This window comes from Myxine glutinosa, chromosome 4 (genome assembly GCF_964187855.1).
Source record: "Myxine glutinosa chromosome 4, kmMyxGlut1.1, whole genome shotgun sequence".
Lineage (NCBI taxonomy): Eukaryota > Metazoa > Chordata > Myxini > Myxiniformes > Myxinidae > Myxine > Myxine glutinosa.
In genome coordinates this window covers 157,184,780-157,200,910 of record NC_136264.1, presented here as the reverse complement: position 1 = coordinate 157,200,910, position 16,131 = coordinate 157,184,780, and the positions used below count along the sequence as shown (strand labels likewise).

Here is a 16,131-nt window from a genome sequence, read left to right as displayed (position 1 = left end):
GAAATTCTACGTACCAGGAGAGAGTAGATCGACTCCTGACGAACTCTTCCTATATAAACGTGCGGCTCCGAAGCAACACGGCTGCGTGTGCAAAGCGACTGAGAAACAGGTGTAGCGGCCGCTTCCGTGTTACAGATTTGGCGCGCACTCTTCACACATAAACGTGCGACTGAGAAAGACGTGTAGCGGCCGCTTCCGTGTCACAGATTCGGCACGCACTCTTCACACATAAACGTGCGACTGAGAAAGACGTGTAGCGGCCGCTTCCGTGTTACAGATTCGGGGCGCACTCTTCACACAAACGTGTGACTGAGAAAGACGTGTAGCGGCCGCTTCCGTTTTGCAGAATTCAATCTTTTTTCAAAATTGGCGCCATGTACTGTTTAGAATTTGATGATTTGCGTGTGATATGATTCAACGGATGTTTATATGAATCGTTTAAAATAAAAAAGCCTTCAATTTCTGATTTTTTGCCTTTTCATTTGGGCCTCCCAATTGAAGCCCTGCCTTTAGGGCGGGTACCGTTGCTCGTAAAAAATAATTCAAGCATAGGCCAAATATATTGTTCAAAATCGATCTTCTGCAGGTTTTTCATGATGACGACGATGATGGAGTTTCAATCTACACACAAAAGGCCAAATCGAAGTTCTAAAGCTTCTCGTGCTATAGATTTTTTTTTTCTGTACTTAACATGATCTAAACTTGCATGTACTTAACATGATCCAAACATCTCAAATATGCACCTCAGAGCATACAGGCTTTCTGAACTTTAGAGATAAGTTTGATTTATAGAATTTCAACCCACAGGAGGCCAAGATGTCATGGTCGTGGAAGCATTAAGCTGCCCTTCCCCCTTTCACTCCCGACCCCAAAGCAAGGTGCAAGAAAAGTCTGCTGATCAACACAAACCGAGTAATCCAGGGTTGGGAAACCTCCATGCTTCGTTGTATGTTGCGTATTGGGCATGCGAGTACGGATTCATGGAGAACTCTGGAGCTGCAATGACAGCACATTTGGAAAAGATATCACCACATGCACCACCAGTATTTTATCATGTTCTAATTGTATTTTTTTTTATCATACAGTTATTATCATTGTCAGATTAATCAGTAACACTTTCTCTATATATCTGGTTTTGACACTGGCTTGATAAAGGGGTCTGCGGGTGGGGAGAGGTGGAGGTGGAGTAGTAAATCTGAACTTTCCGACCTCCCCACCACCCACTTATCTGTCCCTTGGTATGACCTGTTGAGATCATTATACAGAAAATAATGACAAGTGGCCATTTACATGTTATGTACATATACGGAATGACAATTTTGAAGCTAACCCCCTCTTGCCATCCCATTGCACAATCCTTCCTTTTATGAATTGTATTTGCTTAATTGATACCCCCACCCCCTCTTTCAAGCAGTCCTTATCATGCATTACTACATTGAGGTGTTAGGATAAAGCTACTCTGTATGACAATGCAACCATACAATACTCAAAGGTGAGCATGGCCCAGGTTTTCAAAAGTACGTACAAGGGTTGCTCAATAAGTAATGCATGTTGGGTCATAAATTTTATAACTTTTATGAAATTCATTTTCTCAATTTAGCCATTTTCTCAACATTTCTCTACACAAACATGGAATCATTCGTCTTCTGTATGTTTCAGATCAATATTGTAATAAGCATGATGATGGCATGCAATCGTCGCCATGATACATTATTGAATTATTTATGAATTCCGGTGAAAATTCTGCTGTTAATATTCATTAACAACTCACCACAGTTTTATAGAGAGGATACAATTATTTGAAGATGCATGCTATACAGTGCATTCAGAAAGTATTCAGACCCCTTCACTTTTTTCACATTTTTGTTATGTTGCAGCCTTGTGCTGAAATCGTTTAAATTCATTTTTTCCCTCATCAATCTACACTCAGTACCTCCATAATGACAAAGAGAAAAAAGGATTTTAGAAAGTTTTGCAAATTTATTAAAAAGAAAAAAATGAAATATCACATTGACATAAGTATTCATACCCTTTGCTATGACACTTCAAATTTAGCTCAGGTGCCTCCCATTTCTCTTGATGATCTTTGAGATGTTTCTACACCTTGATTGTAGTCCACCTGTGGTAAATTCCATTGATTGGACATGATTTAGAAAGGCACACACCTGTCTATATAAGGTCTCACAGCTGACAATGCATATCAGGGCAAAAACCAAGCCACGAGGTCGAAGGAAATGCCTGCAGAGCTCAGAGACAGGATTGTGTCGAGGCACAGATCTGGGGAGGCCTACAAAAAAAAATTCTGCTGCATTGAAGGTTCCCAAGAACACAGTGGCTTCCATAGTTCTTAAATGGAAGAAGTTTGGAACAACCAGGACTCTTCCTAGAGCTGGCCGCCCGGCCAAACTGAGCAATCGGGGGAGAAGGGCCTTGGTAAGAGAGGTGACCAATAACCCGATGGTCACTCTGGCTGAGCTCCAGAGATCCTGTGTGGAGATGGGAGAAACTTCCAGAAGGAGAACTATCACTGCAACACACCACCGATCTGGGCTTTATGGCAGAGTGGCCAGACGGAAACCAAACAGTTCAATGTTGGTGTCACCAGACCACAGAATCTTGTTTCTCACAGTCTGAGAGTCCTTTAGGTGCTTTTTTGCAAACAAAGTTGGCCACAGCCCACTGCTCCCCTCCCCCAAGGTGTCCCCCAAGGTTCAGTTCTTGGCCCCCTCCTCTTCATCCTGTACCTGTCCCCCCTTGGTCACTTAATCCGCCGTCATGGTCTCCAATTCCACTGCTTCGCCGATGACATCCATCTTTTCATCTCCACCAAGTCCATCTCCACCGTCACCCACTCTATCCTGACAAACTGCATCACTGAAATAAAATCCTGGCTTCAAATCAACTTCCTCAAACTTAACTATGATAAATCTGAAATAATCATCATTGGCCCAAAAACGCCCACCAAATCCACCCATAGCTTTGCCCTCAACATCGACGGTTTCCCAGTATCCACCTCCACTCACATCCGGAATCTTGGCATCATCTTTGACCAAATCCTCTCCTTCGACAAATACACTAAACAGATCACAAAGACAGCCTTCTTTCACCTGAAAAACATCGCCCGTCTCCGTCCATCCCTCTCCTCCATGGCTGCAGAAACCCTCATCCACGCCTTCATCACCTCCAGTCTGGACTACTGCAACAGCCTCCTCTATGGTTCACCCTCAATAATCACCAATAAACTCCAATACATTTAGAACTCCGCTGCCAGTCTACTCACCCATTCCCGGACCCGTGACCACATCACCCCCGTCCTTTACAAGCTTCACTGGCTCCCCACCCCCCAGAGAATCCAGTACAAAATCCTCCGCTTGACATACAAAGCCCTCCATAACCTGGCCCCATCCTACCTGGCTGACCTCCTCTCCAGACACACTCCCACCCGCAACCTCCGCTCTGCTGGTACCAACCTCCTGACCCCCTCCATCCGGACCAAATTCCGATCCTGGGGGGACAGGGCCTTCTCCATCGCTGCTCCCACCCTCTGGAACTCACAACCTCACAGCATCAGAGACTCCTCCTCACTCACCACATTCAAAACATCACTAAAGACCCACCTGTTCAACACTGCATTCAACATTCAACCCACAGCATTTAACCCCTGACTATCACTTCTCCTTCTCCCTCCTTTTGCTTTAAATATTTCCCTATTGATTCTTGTCTTTTTGCAATTGTTGTTTTCATGTATTGTTATGCATTATGTTTTTCACTCTGTCAAAGCGCCTTTGGGCTTCTTGAAAAGCGTTATACAAAATAAATGAATTATTATTATTATTATTACTCTAGAGACCTCAGTATGATCTTGCGTACCAATGCTCTGATCAAGAATTCAGACTGTATACATTTCCTAAGGTTATGGCAGAAAGTGAGTCTGGTGGATAGGTTTTGCACAACGAACCAAAAAGGATGTTACAAAGGCCACTCAATTATTGAGTACTTTTGCCAGGAAAGGACCCAAACTTATGGCATAGTTTAGACCGCTAATGAAAAGATGTGCAACTTATTAGGTCATTGAATGTCGAACCAGTGCAACGGGATATGCTGGAGACTCGTGGGTTTGAGGGCTGCTCAACCCTTCATGGCAATTGAGTCATACCAGGCACTTTAGAGTGAAAATAATGCAGTGCATTACCCATTGATTAAATAGACAGCTTAAACAAGAAGTGCCTCCTCTAATTAAGCCGTCAAGCAGAGAGAGAGATCTAGACAATTTGAAACTTACACTTCTTGAAAAGAATTGTTCTTTCCAAAGAAAAATAGATCTCTCCAAAGGCAATAACTTATAAGGGAAATTATGCAAGTTTAATATGAGTTCCCTTATGAGAAACTTCCGACGCTAAGGAGCCCACTAGGCCCATAAAGCCTGCGCAATTGCTGCCAACCTCTTGCACATTATAAGTGCCAGTACTGCACACATGTATGTCATTTGAAAAAAAACAACCTTTTTATAATAAAAACAAAACAATGAGATCACTGACAAAGCTGAACATAATGCACCTTAGCCCATAGCAGCTCCGTCTCCCAAAGTGTATTTCAATGTGTTAACCCCAAGTTAAGACGTTTTGTAAATATAAATTTTAAATGATTATAACATTCTATGCATCTTGGCTTTCATGAACACGTAGGTGTCCATTGGATCAATTTCCACCTCAGTTGCAGTTTAAGTTGTAGGTTATTTACTTATTCATTTGAACTGTTCAATCTCATCCTTTCATGTTAAATTAGTGATTGCCTCCGCCAAGAATCCCAGTGGTTGTGGACTGTGGTTCCTGTTCCGAACCAAACTGGTTACCAAATTACATTATTTTGCTTAAAGATGGACAATTGCTCCGGGTTCAAGCAGCAGCTTAAGTATAGTGCATGTCAGCACTTTAAAATATTGGTGCAGTAAATACTATTTGGTGCGATACTGTACAATTAATTAAGTGTGTGTGTGTGTGTGTGTGCGCGCACGTGCGCACACACCTCTTGCACATTCCAAATTGTCCTGGTGATTAATCTCAATAACATGTTACTGATCCATTTAATAACATGTTAGGACCTAAATTATTTCACTGATCAAAGTATCATTAATTGGTGTGATTATTTGTTAAAATAAATAAATAAATAAATAAATAAAGACGTTTATGCTTGCAACGATGTATACAAAAGTTTTTACATGCGTCAGTCAATGGAACTTTGAAAAATGGCTAACACTATAATCAGGCCAGTGATCAATTACTTCTACATAAAGTAGAGGCTCATGGAAGAACTCATGTAGAGCTTTACTACAGGGAGGCCTGAAAGTCACTTTGCCCCTTCCCAGCAATACACTCATTCTTAAACCCCAGCAATGCACTTGTTCTTAAACTCTTGTAATATGTAGGTATTATTGCGCAGTACATGCAATAATTAATCAGTCATTGTATCTGTATGCACTCAATCATTCTCCTAATTCAGTGTTGCCGTATACCATGGCGGGGTGAGGGCGGAGGTCAGAGGGGAAGGGAGGGTGGGAGGTGTGAGAAATTTCGAAGGGGTAAAGTGACTTTCAGGCCACCCTGTACATAAAGAGCTCTTCTACATAAATAGGCTTATGGAAGAGCCAGAGCAGAAATGGAAGGGGAAAGTAGGGATGAAACCTTTACTGTTTCATCCCCACTTTCCTCTTCGTCTTCTTGCTGTGTTTTATTCAACTTGTGTGCTGCTTATTCACCCCCATGTGTCCTTCTTCCCCTCCCCGTCATTTCCTTCTCACACTCACTTATACTATGCTGTTTGTGTTTCCTCCTTTCCATTTTGTTCGTTTTCATTCTGCTCTAGCTCTTCCATGAGCCTCAATTGTATATCCAAAAAGAGAGAAAAAAGGAATGGTACGGTAATGGTGGCAGAAACGGTAAATAAGTCTAAACTGGATCAACACCTGGACCTAAACTAAGTTGAAACTGGTAAATAGGTACCTAGAGACATGGGGATGGAGTGGTACAGGGATGCTGTCAGATATGTGTGGGCATGATGGGATCCTCCTGTGTGAAAGTTCCTTGTATTTCCTTGTAAAGAGAGGATTGACCCCAAAGGAAATCCATGAGTACACGTTGGCCACATTTGTGGTGACACCTCTTCATATGCCATTGTAAAATAAACTGGATAGCCATCAGACCAAAAAAGGTTGATGCCTTCCACAAGAAGATCAACAGTCAGGCACATAGCTGAGACATTGCTTATAGTGGCCTGCAAAGGTATTCACGCCCTCCAAAGTTTTCACAATTTGATGCCACCTGAGCGTATTTCATGATGCTTTCAAATGAAACTTAATATATAGAGTCTTCACAAACTACTCCAAAGTGACAAGGCCAAAAAATGCAGATAAATTGTGAATAAGTTAGATGAACAGCGAAAATCAGATGATTCACAGTTGCATAACTATTCAATCCCTTTGCCTAATTAACCCAAAATCACATGAGGAGCAAATCATTTGTTTGAAAAGTTACAAAATAAGTGTAATCAGTTTCACCTGTATGTAATCAATGGTTTAACGTAACAATTAAGCTCTCCCACTTATATAAGATAAGGAGTTTTAAGGTGCAACTCATTTGGTCAACTAACAAGGCCAACATGAAGACCAAGGAGCTTTCTAAAGAAGTCAGACATAAAGTGATGAAGAACCATTCAGTAGAGATTTAAGAAGATTTCGAAATCACTCATTATCCTTTTGAGTATGGAGAAATCCATCATTAAGAAGTGGAAGACTTATCATACCACCCAGAGTCTACCTAGGTCAGGTCGCCCATCCAAACTCAGAAGCCGGGCTAGCAGGACACTGGTTCGGGATGTCACTGTAAATCCAACAATGACTTTGAAAGATCTGCAAGACTCTATGTCCGAGATGCGTGTCAGTGTTCATCAATCAACAATATCCCGTTCCCTTCACAAAGCTGGCCTCCATTGACAAGTGGCAAGAAAGAAGCTATTACTGAAAAAGACGCATCTAAAAGCTCGTATGGAGTTTGCGAAAAAGCATCTTAATGATACTGCAGGCATATGGAGAAAAATTTTGTGGTCAGACAAGACAAAAATTGAACTTTTTGGTCTAAATTCAAAGCGTTACATCTGGTGCAAGCCTAACACTGCACATCACACAATCAACACCATGCCTACTGTCTAGCATGGTGGTGGTAGCATCATGTTATGGGGTGCTTTTCATCAGCAGGGACTGGAAAGCTTGTCAGGAAAGAAGGGGCAAAGGACGGTGCAAGGTATAGGAGAACCCTTAAAGAAAAGCTGCTTGAGTCAGCCATGAATCTGAAACTGGGAAGGAGATTCACATTTCAGCACGACAATTGTCCGAAGCACAAAGGTAAAGCCACACTGGGATGGCTGAATAAGAAGAAAACAAATGTTCTTGAGTGGTCCAGTCAAAGTCCTGACTTGAACCCAATTGAACATTTATGGCGAGACTTGAAGATTGCAGTTCATCGACGATCGATATCAAACTTGGCATTACGAGATGAATGTTCACATAAAGAATGGGCAAACTGTGCAAAGCTGGTAGAGACTGACCCAAAAAGACTCATATCAGTCATTGCTGCAAAAAAGATGGTTCCACCAAATATTGAGCTTAGGGGCCGAATACCTCTGCAACCAGTGAATTCTGATTTGGACATGTTTTATGCAGGTATTCCTGACATATAACCTCCTACAACTATATCAGTGTTTAATTTCATCTCTTCAGTTATGAATAAAAAAGTTAATTTGGAAAAATTGTTTCTACATAATTCGTAATTCATCTAAATGTGGCATCATTGGTAGGGGTATTTTGCAGGCCACTGTATTAACATTGGGTCCGTGTACTCTATACACACCGAAACATAAGGCATGACTGGTTTCAGCAAGATGTGATTGGCATTAATAATACACCAGTGGGTATGCTTACACATTGTAAGCAATAACGAACTGTGCTTCGCACGTATGTACATAATAAATAGAAGCTTTATGATTAAAGGCAAGCATCAGTGCTTATGTCTGATGCAAAGGTGTGTATAGAGTGGATGTGTGTGTGTACATGAACAGTGTCGTTCATGCTCTGATCCCTTAATCTGATCCTTTAATCCCATGCCTTAATCCCTTAGGTAGACAATTTGAAAAGGGAGATTGCATTGCTGGGTTGACCGACTGGACACAGCTGAGGTTGTGGATTCACTGATGTAGACACACAGCCACAGCAGTGGACCCACTTTTCAGAGAGGTTCTGGGCTGAAAGGGTCAAAACCTCTATGAAGAACAATATCTGATGATTTGAGCAGTGGGGAAATCTATCAATTGTTTACAAGTTAATGCAGTTCTTGCTTTAGATAAACAATTACTTCAATGTTTGCAATTATGACAAGCCGGGAGACGACGATGGTTCACGAGCGAGCGGTATTCAATGACAAAGGACGGACTATAACCGAAACAGGCCCGGACTGGGCGGTCGGGGGCCCACGACCCACGTGGCAGGTGTCCGCCCCCGACATACGGTGTACATGCCTATTTACAAAGGGCCCCGATACGCTGTATGTGCAGGCCTTTAAGAGCCAGCTGTACATAATTGTGTGTGGTGCTGGCCTGGAAATGTCAAAACGAAGGTTACTGACCTTCAAATGAGATAGAAAATAATGTATAATCAGTTATGAGGTTAGTTAGCTACACGATACCGAAAATTCGGTTCGATTCCGACAACTTTGGAAATTTGACCTTTGTGACCTTCAAAGGTCAAAGGTCGAAGATTCTGAAATTTGTTGGAAAACTTGTATTTCATGATGTATGTGATAATATAAGATCATGTACGATATTTCACCTTATCAGGAAGCGAACAATGTAATAAAACCATCAAAAATCGACTTTTCTAAATTTCGTGACCTTGTGACCTTGACATTGGGGCGAAAATGAAAAATCGAGCTCCGTGGGGCTAGACACGTGACATTGGCCTAACCAAATACCGAAACCCCTGTCAGATTCCACCAACTCCCTCGGAGAAGATGTAGCTTGAACTCGATTACCCCCTAAAAATACATCTTTTTCGGGCGTGGCTCCGCCCACAATGGGCGCAATACGCCCAATCTAGGCAGGACACAACTAGATCGTGATATCAACCTCCCACCCAAGTTTCATCAAGATCAGATGATATCATCGGGTAGTTATGTTGCGGACAGACAGACACACAGACATACACCCATGACGAATATAGTGGTCACTCTGTTTGATAACTCGTGAACCAATAAAGTAAGTATAGGGTGCATGTTGTAGAATTCGTTTTATTTTTAACATCCTTTCATGTTAATATAATAATTTAGTAAGAACCGTTAATGTTCAATAAAAGATTACATTTGTGAGGAACAGACTTAAGAAAGACAAGTCAGGAGACGACGATGGTTCACGAGCGAGCGGTATTCAATGACAAAGGACGGACTACTTTGAAATGGCCGTCCTTTGTGACCTTTAAAAGTCAAAACCGACATTGAAAAAATATAAATAGGAATGTATTATCTGTTATGAGACTAGTTAGCTACACAATACCGAAAATTCGGTTCGATTCCGACAACTTTGAAAATTTGACCTTTGTGACCTTGAAATGTCAAAACGAAGGTTACCGACCTTGAAATGAGATAGAAAAATAATGTATAATCAGTTATGAGGTTAGATAGCTCCACAATACCGAAAATTCGGTTTGATTCCGACAACTTTGAAAATTTGACCTTTGTGACCTTCAAAGGTCAAAGGTCGAATATTCTGAAATTTGTTGGAAAACTTGTATTTCATGATGTATGTGATAATATAAGATCATGTACGACATTTCACCCGATCAGGAAGCGAACAATGTAATAAAACCATCAAAAATCGACGTTTCTAAATTTCGTGACCTTGTGACCTTGACCTTGGGGCGAAAATGAAAAATCGAGCTCTGTGGGGCTAGACACATGACATTGGTTGGCCTAACCAAATACCGAAACCCCTGTCAGATTCCACCAAACCCCCCGGAGAAGATGTAGCTTGAACTCGATTACCCCCTAAAAAGACATCTTTTTCGGGCGTGGCTCCGCTCACAATGGGCGCAATACGTCCACTTTAGGCAGGACACAACTAGATCATGATATCAACCTCCCACCAAAGTTTCACCAAGATCGAATGATATCATCGGGTAGTTATGCTGCAGGGACACACACACACACACACACACACACACACACACACACACACACACACACACACACACACACACACACACACACACACACACACACACACACACACACACACACACACACACGATGAATATAGTGGTCATTTGATAACTCGTGAACCAAAAAAATGATGTGTGTAATGTCGGGTAAAAATATGTGTGCAATGTCGGATAATAAACGATGTGTGCAATGTGGGATAAAAAACAATGTGTGCAATGTTGGATAAAAAACGATGTGTGCAATGTCAGAAAACAAAAAACAATGTGTGCAATGGCGGATGAAAAACGATGTGTGCAATGTCGGATAAAAACGATGTGTGCAATGTCGGATAAAAAAACGATGTATGCATTGTTGGATAATAAAATGATGTATGCATTGTCAGATAATAAAACGATGTATGCATTGTTGGATAATAAAACAATGTGTGCAATGTGGGATAATTAAACAATGTGTGCAATGTCGGATAAAAAATGATGTGTGCAATGTGGGATAAAAAACAGTGTGTGCAATGTTGGATAAATAAAACAATGTGTGCAATGTCGGATAAAAAAACGATGTATGCAATGTCGGATAAAAAAAACAATGTGTGCAATGTTGGATAATAAAACAATGTGTGCAATGTCGGATAAAAAATGATGTGTGCAATGTGGGATACAAAACAGTGTGTGCATTGTTGGATAATAAAACGATGTGTGCAATGTCGGATAAAAAAAACGATGTATGCAATGTCGGATAAAAAAACAATGTGTGCAATGTTGGATAATAAAACAATGTGTGCAATGTCGGATAAAAAACGATGTGTGCAATGTCGGATAAAAAACAGTGTGTGCATTGTTGGATAATAAAATGATGTGTGCAATGTTGGATAAAAAATGATGTGTGCAATGTCAGATAAAAAACGATGAATGCAATGTCGGATAAAAAACAATGTGTGCAATGTTGGATAAAAAACGATGTGTGCAATGTCGGATAAAAAACGATGTGTGCAATGTCGGATAAAAAATGATGAATGCAATGTCGGATAAAAAACGATGTATGCAATGTCGGATAAAAAAACGATGTATGCATTGTTGGATAATAAAATGATGTGTGCAATGTCGGATAAAAAACAATGTGTGCAATGTCGGATAAAAAATGATGTGTGCAATGTCGGATAAAAAACGATGTATGCAATGTTGGATAAAAAATGATGTGTGCAATGTTGGATAAAAAAACAATGTGTGCAATGTCGGATAAAAAATGATGTCTGCATTGTTGGATAATAAAATGATGAGTGCAATGTCGGATAAAACACGATGTGTGCAATGTCGGATAAAAAACGATGTGTGCAATGTTGGATAAAAAAAACTATGTATGCATCGTTGGATAATAAAAAGATGTGTGCAATGTTGGATAAAAAACGATGTATGCATTGTCGGATAATAAAATGATGTGTGCATTGTCGGATAATAAAACGATGTGTGCAATGTCGGATAAAAAACGATGTGTGCAATGTTGGATAAAAAACGATGTTGGATATTTTCTCTTCGGTAATAAAAATTCCAGTAATAACTGCCAGGTTTCATTATTTAAAAATTGTCCGTATTTATGCCCACTGGAATGTGTCCAGGTGTGATTGGCTGATTTAAAATATATAAAATGGTCATGAGTCTCAAATTTATTGGCAAGGAATTGTGCTTTTATAACAAAGGCCAAAGTGGCTGATGCATGCTGAGAGAAGCATGTGGAGCGTTGACAGTTTTTCATCCATTTAAATAAAAACAGGTCATAAGAGTAATACAGAAGCCTTTCGGAAGTGGATTTAAACCGAACGCATGGTCGGGCTGAGTCCCATCCCGCTATTTGCACAGGAACGTACATCCCCAAGTAATGAGACGATATTCTGAGCGGCCGAGCGAACTTCCATCCCGTTTCTTCTCCTGCTGCCTATTATAAGGCCCGTTCCACTAGCGCTTAAATAAATAAAAGGTGAAAATGTGGCGCGCACATTGGTGTGGGAGCAAGCAGTGGTAATTTGGGATGCACCACACGACGTTATGAACAAGACCGGCACAAGGCAGTAAAAGTGCCGTTGAATGCCCGCCTGGGCAAATGGTTAGCTTTTGTAATACTAGGGAAACGAGGCTATTCTTAGGCAACAGAGAAGCCATGAGGAATTACCTGCCACAACACCTGTGAGTGTTGGTGTTGCGTAGCTTCCTTGGCCAGTGGGTGGCACATGTGGTGGGTATCCCGGCAGCGTAGTGTTCCCCATCTCTCTCCCTGGTTGGCACATGGATGGGTGAAACAGCAAAATTTTGAAGAATTACAGTATGTGATGCATTGCTTGATAGTAATAGACATAACCACCTATGGGACATTATATTATAATACGTAAACATAAAAATGGGTTAAGGACGTGTGTAAGTGCACGCACGCACACAGTATTAAATCAGTTGGAAGATTTGAATGTTTGCATTTAATTTTGTGGTTGGTGTTGAGTCACTGTGATTCAACTAATGTGTTGACTCTGGGTCATGATGGTGTCACCAAGTCTAATTTCTGGTCACTATCATCCTTTGTAGATTTCTTCCATTACCCCCCTCCATCTCTCCAATGTGAGCCTCTGTTTTCAATTTGTCACATCCAGCATTTCAAATTGCTATCAGGTGGAGTATCCACCTGGCACAGACATCCAATTTCCATTTTCTAAATTTGATTTGATCTGCAAGCTTCACTAGCCAGTAACATAAGTAATAAAATAGATGAATAAGAAAATGAAAATATTTTGTTATTTCAACATTATTGTCAATCAAAGTAAACTTTTGCTTTACAAGGAAGTACAAGGAATTCTCAACACGAGAAAGGCACGTGCCACATGCACAAGCCCCCGACTCCTGCCCAATTATCCAAACCATGAACACACGCACCCTCCACGACACCAACCCCACCCTCGTCACAAACCCAATTCAACCCCCAAAACCCCTCATTGGGAAGGAGGAAGATAAACAGCAGGGGTAGGCCAGGCACGAGATACACATGACAGAAAGCACAATCTCTACATATGGTGATTGCTTTGGGCAAGGAAAGGCAGTTAGGTGAGAGTTGCATTAACACAGACAGCATCCTGATGGTTGACAACCTCTTCAACTCAGATAATCAATATTTCAAGATACAGTATGTAGACATCACAACATGCACACAACACCCACAGATCAACCAATTCAATCCAGGTCTTTTTACCGTTTATGCCTCTGTCTGTGTACCTTCAATCCCCATTGATTTATAGGTCCCATCCAACTCCATTTTCCAACTGATCTTTCTGTGTCCTGCTGTTACTATCTTCCCAAACACACCATTCCACACATTCATGGCTGTGACATACCCACTAGCTTGATACTGTCTAAACACAGTCATTATTTACTCTTAAACTATGCCTCATGGCCTTGTCACTGTCCAACCTGGTAATAAACTCTACTGCATCCAATTTATCAATGCCATTCATTATATTATACATTTCTTTGAGCCATCTTTCTTAAAAAAGAAAATAAAAAAACTATCTGGAGCAGTAAGGAAAAGCACGTGTGGTGGAGAACAACTATGAATCCGAGAGGACATGGGACCATTTGTTGTGATTGATGTTTAGTTGAGATTGAACAACGTTGTGTGATTTGCTGTAGTGATTAGGTTTGTATTCACAGGGGCATCGTTTATAGATCGAAGGAGGTGATGTCGACGTTATACCTGGTGAGGCCTCATCTTGATTACTGTTTTCCATGTTGTTCACTGTATTTGAGGAAGGGCACAGCTGCCATTGAGAGCAGTTCAGTGTGGAGCTCAGGGTGAGATTGACCAAACGATGGAATGAACTATGGAATGGAGGAGCAGCTGAGATGGAATGGACCTTTTACATAAAGTGCATTACAGTTGACAGAAACTGTGTGAAAAAATATTTTGTATTTGCCACATATCCATATTTCCTGTAATTGGAATTATGTTTAGTGAAAAATAAAATAAGAGCCATTACATTCATACCGACCCTCGAATATATATATATATATGTGTGCGTGTGTGTATATACTGTATATACACACTACAAGAGAGACATTTGTCTGTGTCTGTATGAATAAATGAATGAATGATCGTTTTAAGGCCATTTTCCCTGCTAGAGCGGGGGTTAGCCTTGCGGACCCCATGACAATCATGGTTCCCTGTTTGAGGCAATGTTTTTATGGCCGGATGCCCTTCCTGACGCCAACCCTTAGTCGCCTCTTACGATGCGCAGGGATATGGTGTACCTATTCTAAACCGGGGTACACACCGGGTGGACACACCGGGTGTCTGTGTGTGGACATTTTTCAGAGATGTCGAATGGATCTTCATCAAACTTTCAGAGGTTCATCAGTGAGTGCCGTGGAGTGTTTTAGGCCACAAAAAAAAAATTGACAAAGATCTTTTTTATTGTTAGGTCACCTGGAACGAAGTTCAGGGGAGCTTATACGATGGCGCGTCGTCCGTCCGTCAGTCAATCCGTATAAACACTTGAAACTTCTTCTCCGAAACTGCTGATGGGATTGCGACCAAATTTGGTACAAATTATATTTGTTGTGTTGTGACTAAAGTTTGTTCACGGCATTTAAAAATCGGGGTCTAAGGGGTTTACCGGGGTTAAAGTGGATCCAGGTTTGACCCCTCAAAATAGGAATTTGCTTTTTCCTCTGAAACTACACACACTATTTTCATGAAATTTACCACAACCTTTATCACCCGTGATGTACTAAAGTTTGTTCACAACATTAAAAAAAATCTGCCCCTTTGGGAGTCTACAGGGGGTCAAAGTGGGTCCAGGTTTGACCCCCCAAAAATAGATATTTGCTTTCTTCTATTAAACTACACAAACAATTTCGATGAAAGTTCATCACAACCTTAATCAACAGTGTTTTACCAAAGTTTGTTTCTGGCATTTAAAAGATTGGGGTCTAAGGTGGTCTATGGAGGAGGGGGAAGGGGGTACCCCCCAAAATAGGTATTTTTAAATTAGTTTGTTTAAACTCTTATGATTATGTCAGTATGATTCTACATGCTGTCCTGTCTTCTAGCAACCATTGAAATTGGTTTAAAATACCTTTAGTCAGTGCAGTATACTGTTTATTCTACCAGGTGAGCGCCAGGGGTATTGCCCCTATGTTTTTGAATTGCTCTGTGCACTTTGTAGCTCTGTGCACAGATATATTAAATGATTCCTGGCCCCATTCATTAAATTCCTTAGTGGGGTGTAGGGAAGTGTTTTAGGCCCCCACAATAAAAAAAAGAAAGATTTCTTCACTGTTTTTTGCAGCTACCATGTCTTCATTTCATTTACCTTTCATTCATGCCCATTGTACCAATACAGGCGTCACACATTGTCAGGAGGCTATAGTAAGTAGTCCACTGGGTAAACATAAAGCATTCTGTGAAAATTAAGTGACTGACAATTGATATTCTGCATATTGTTGCCACACTTGCATCGCTGATAGAGGTCACCATTTGCTATAACCTGTTCTGGAGGATTTTATTAAGAGGCAGTTGAACAAATTGCTAACATTTAGTGACTGAGCATTAACATTGCTTCCAATAAGTGGAACATTTTCATGCTTTGTGAAATGAACACACTGTAAACGTTACTTAGAGGATGATCAAATTGGAGTGAATGTCATTACACGGTCTTATACAATTAGTGATCAGTTTTAGTCACGTCAGTTTACGTCTTATTTTAACGTCGTTGACAAATATGGGACATTATTATCAGTTTCAGTCATTGATCAGTATTACGTCGTCACCCAAATTGTTTATTATCATTTGTAAGTTGCTTGATCACTCACTAAGTTATGTTTTTGTGCACCGTGCAGTAAGG

General features: G+C 40.8%; 1 protein-coding gene across 2 annotated transcripts in view; it reads right to left on the bottom strand.

Moving 5' to 3' along the window:
- LOC137425443 (paired box protein Pax-5-like) overlaps window positions 1-16,131 on the bottom strand; it is a 154,333-nt gene that overhangs the window by 899 nt on the left and 137,303 nt on the right. For both annotated transcript variants that reach the window (XM_068113885.2, XM_078776654.1), the window contains exons 8-9: window positions 12,420-12,521; window positions 910-996 (exon numbers count right to left, since the gene is read on the bottom strand). In XM_068113885.2, coding sequence (XP_067969986.1) covers window positions 910-996; window positions 12,420-12,521 — 189 coding nt within the window. The remainder of the gene's footprint in view (window positions 1-909; window positions 997-12,419; window positions 12,522-16,131) is intronic.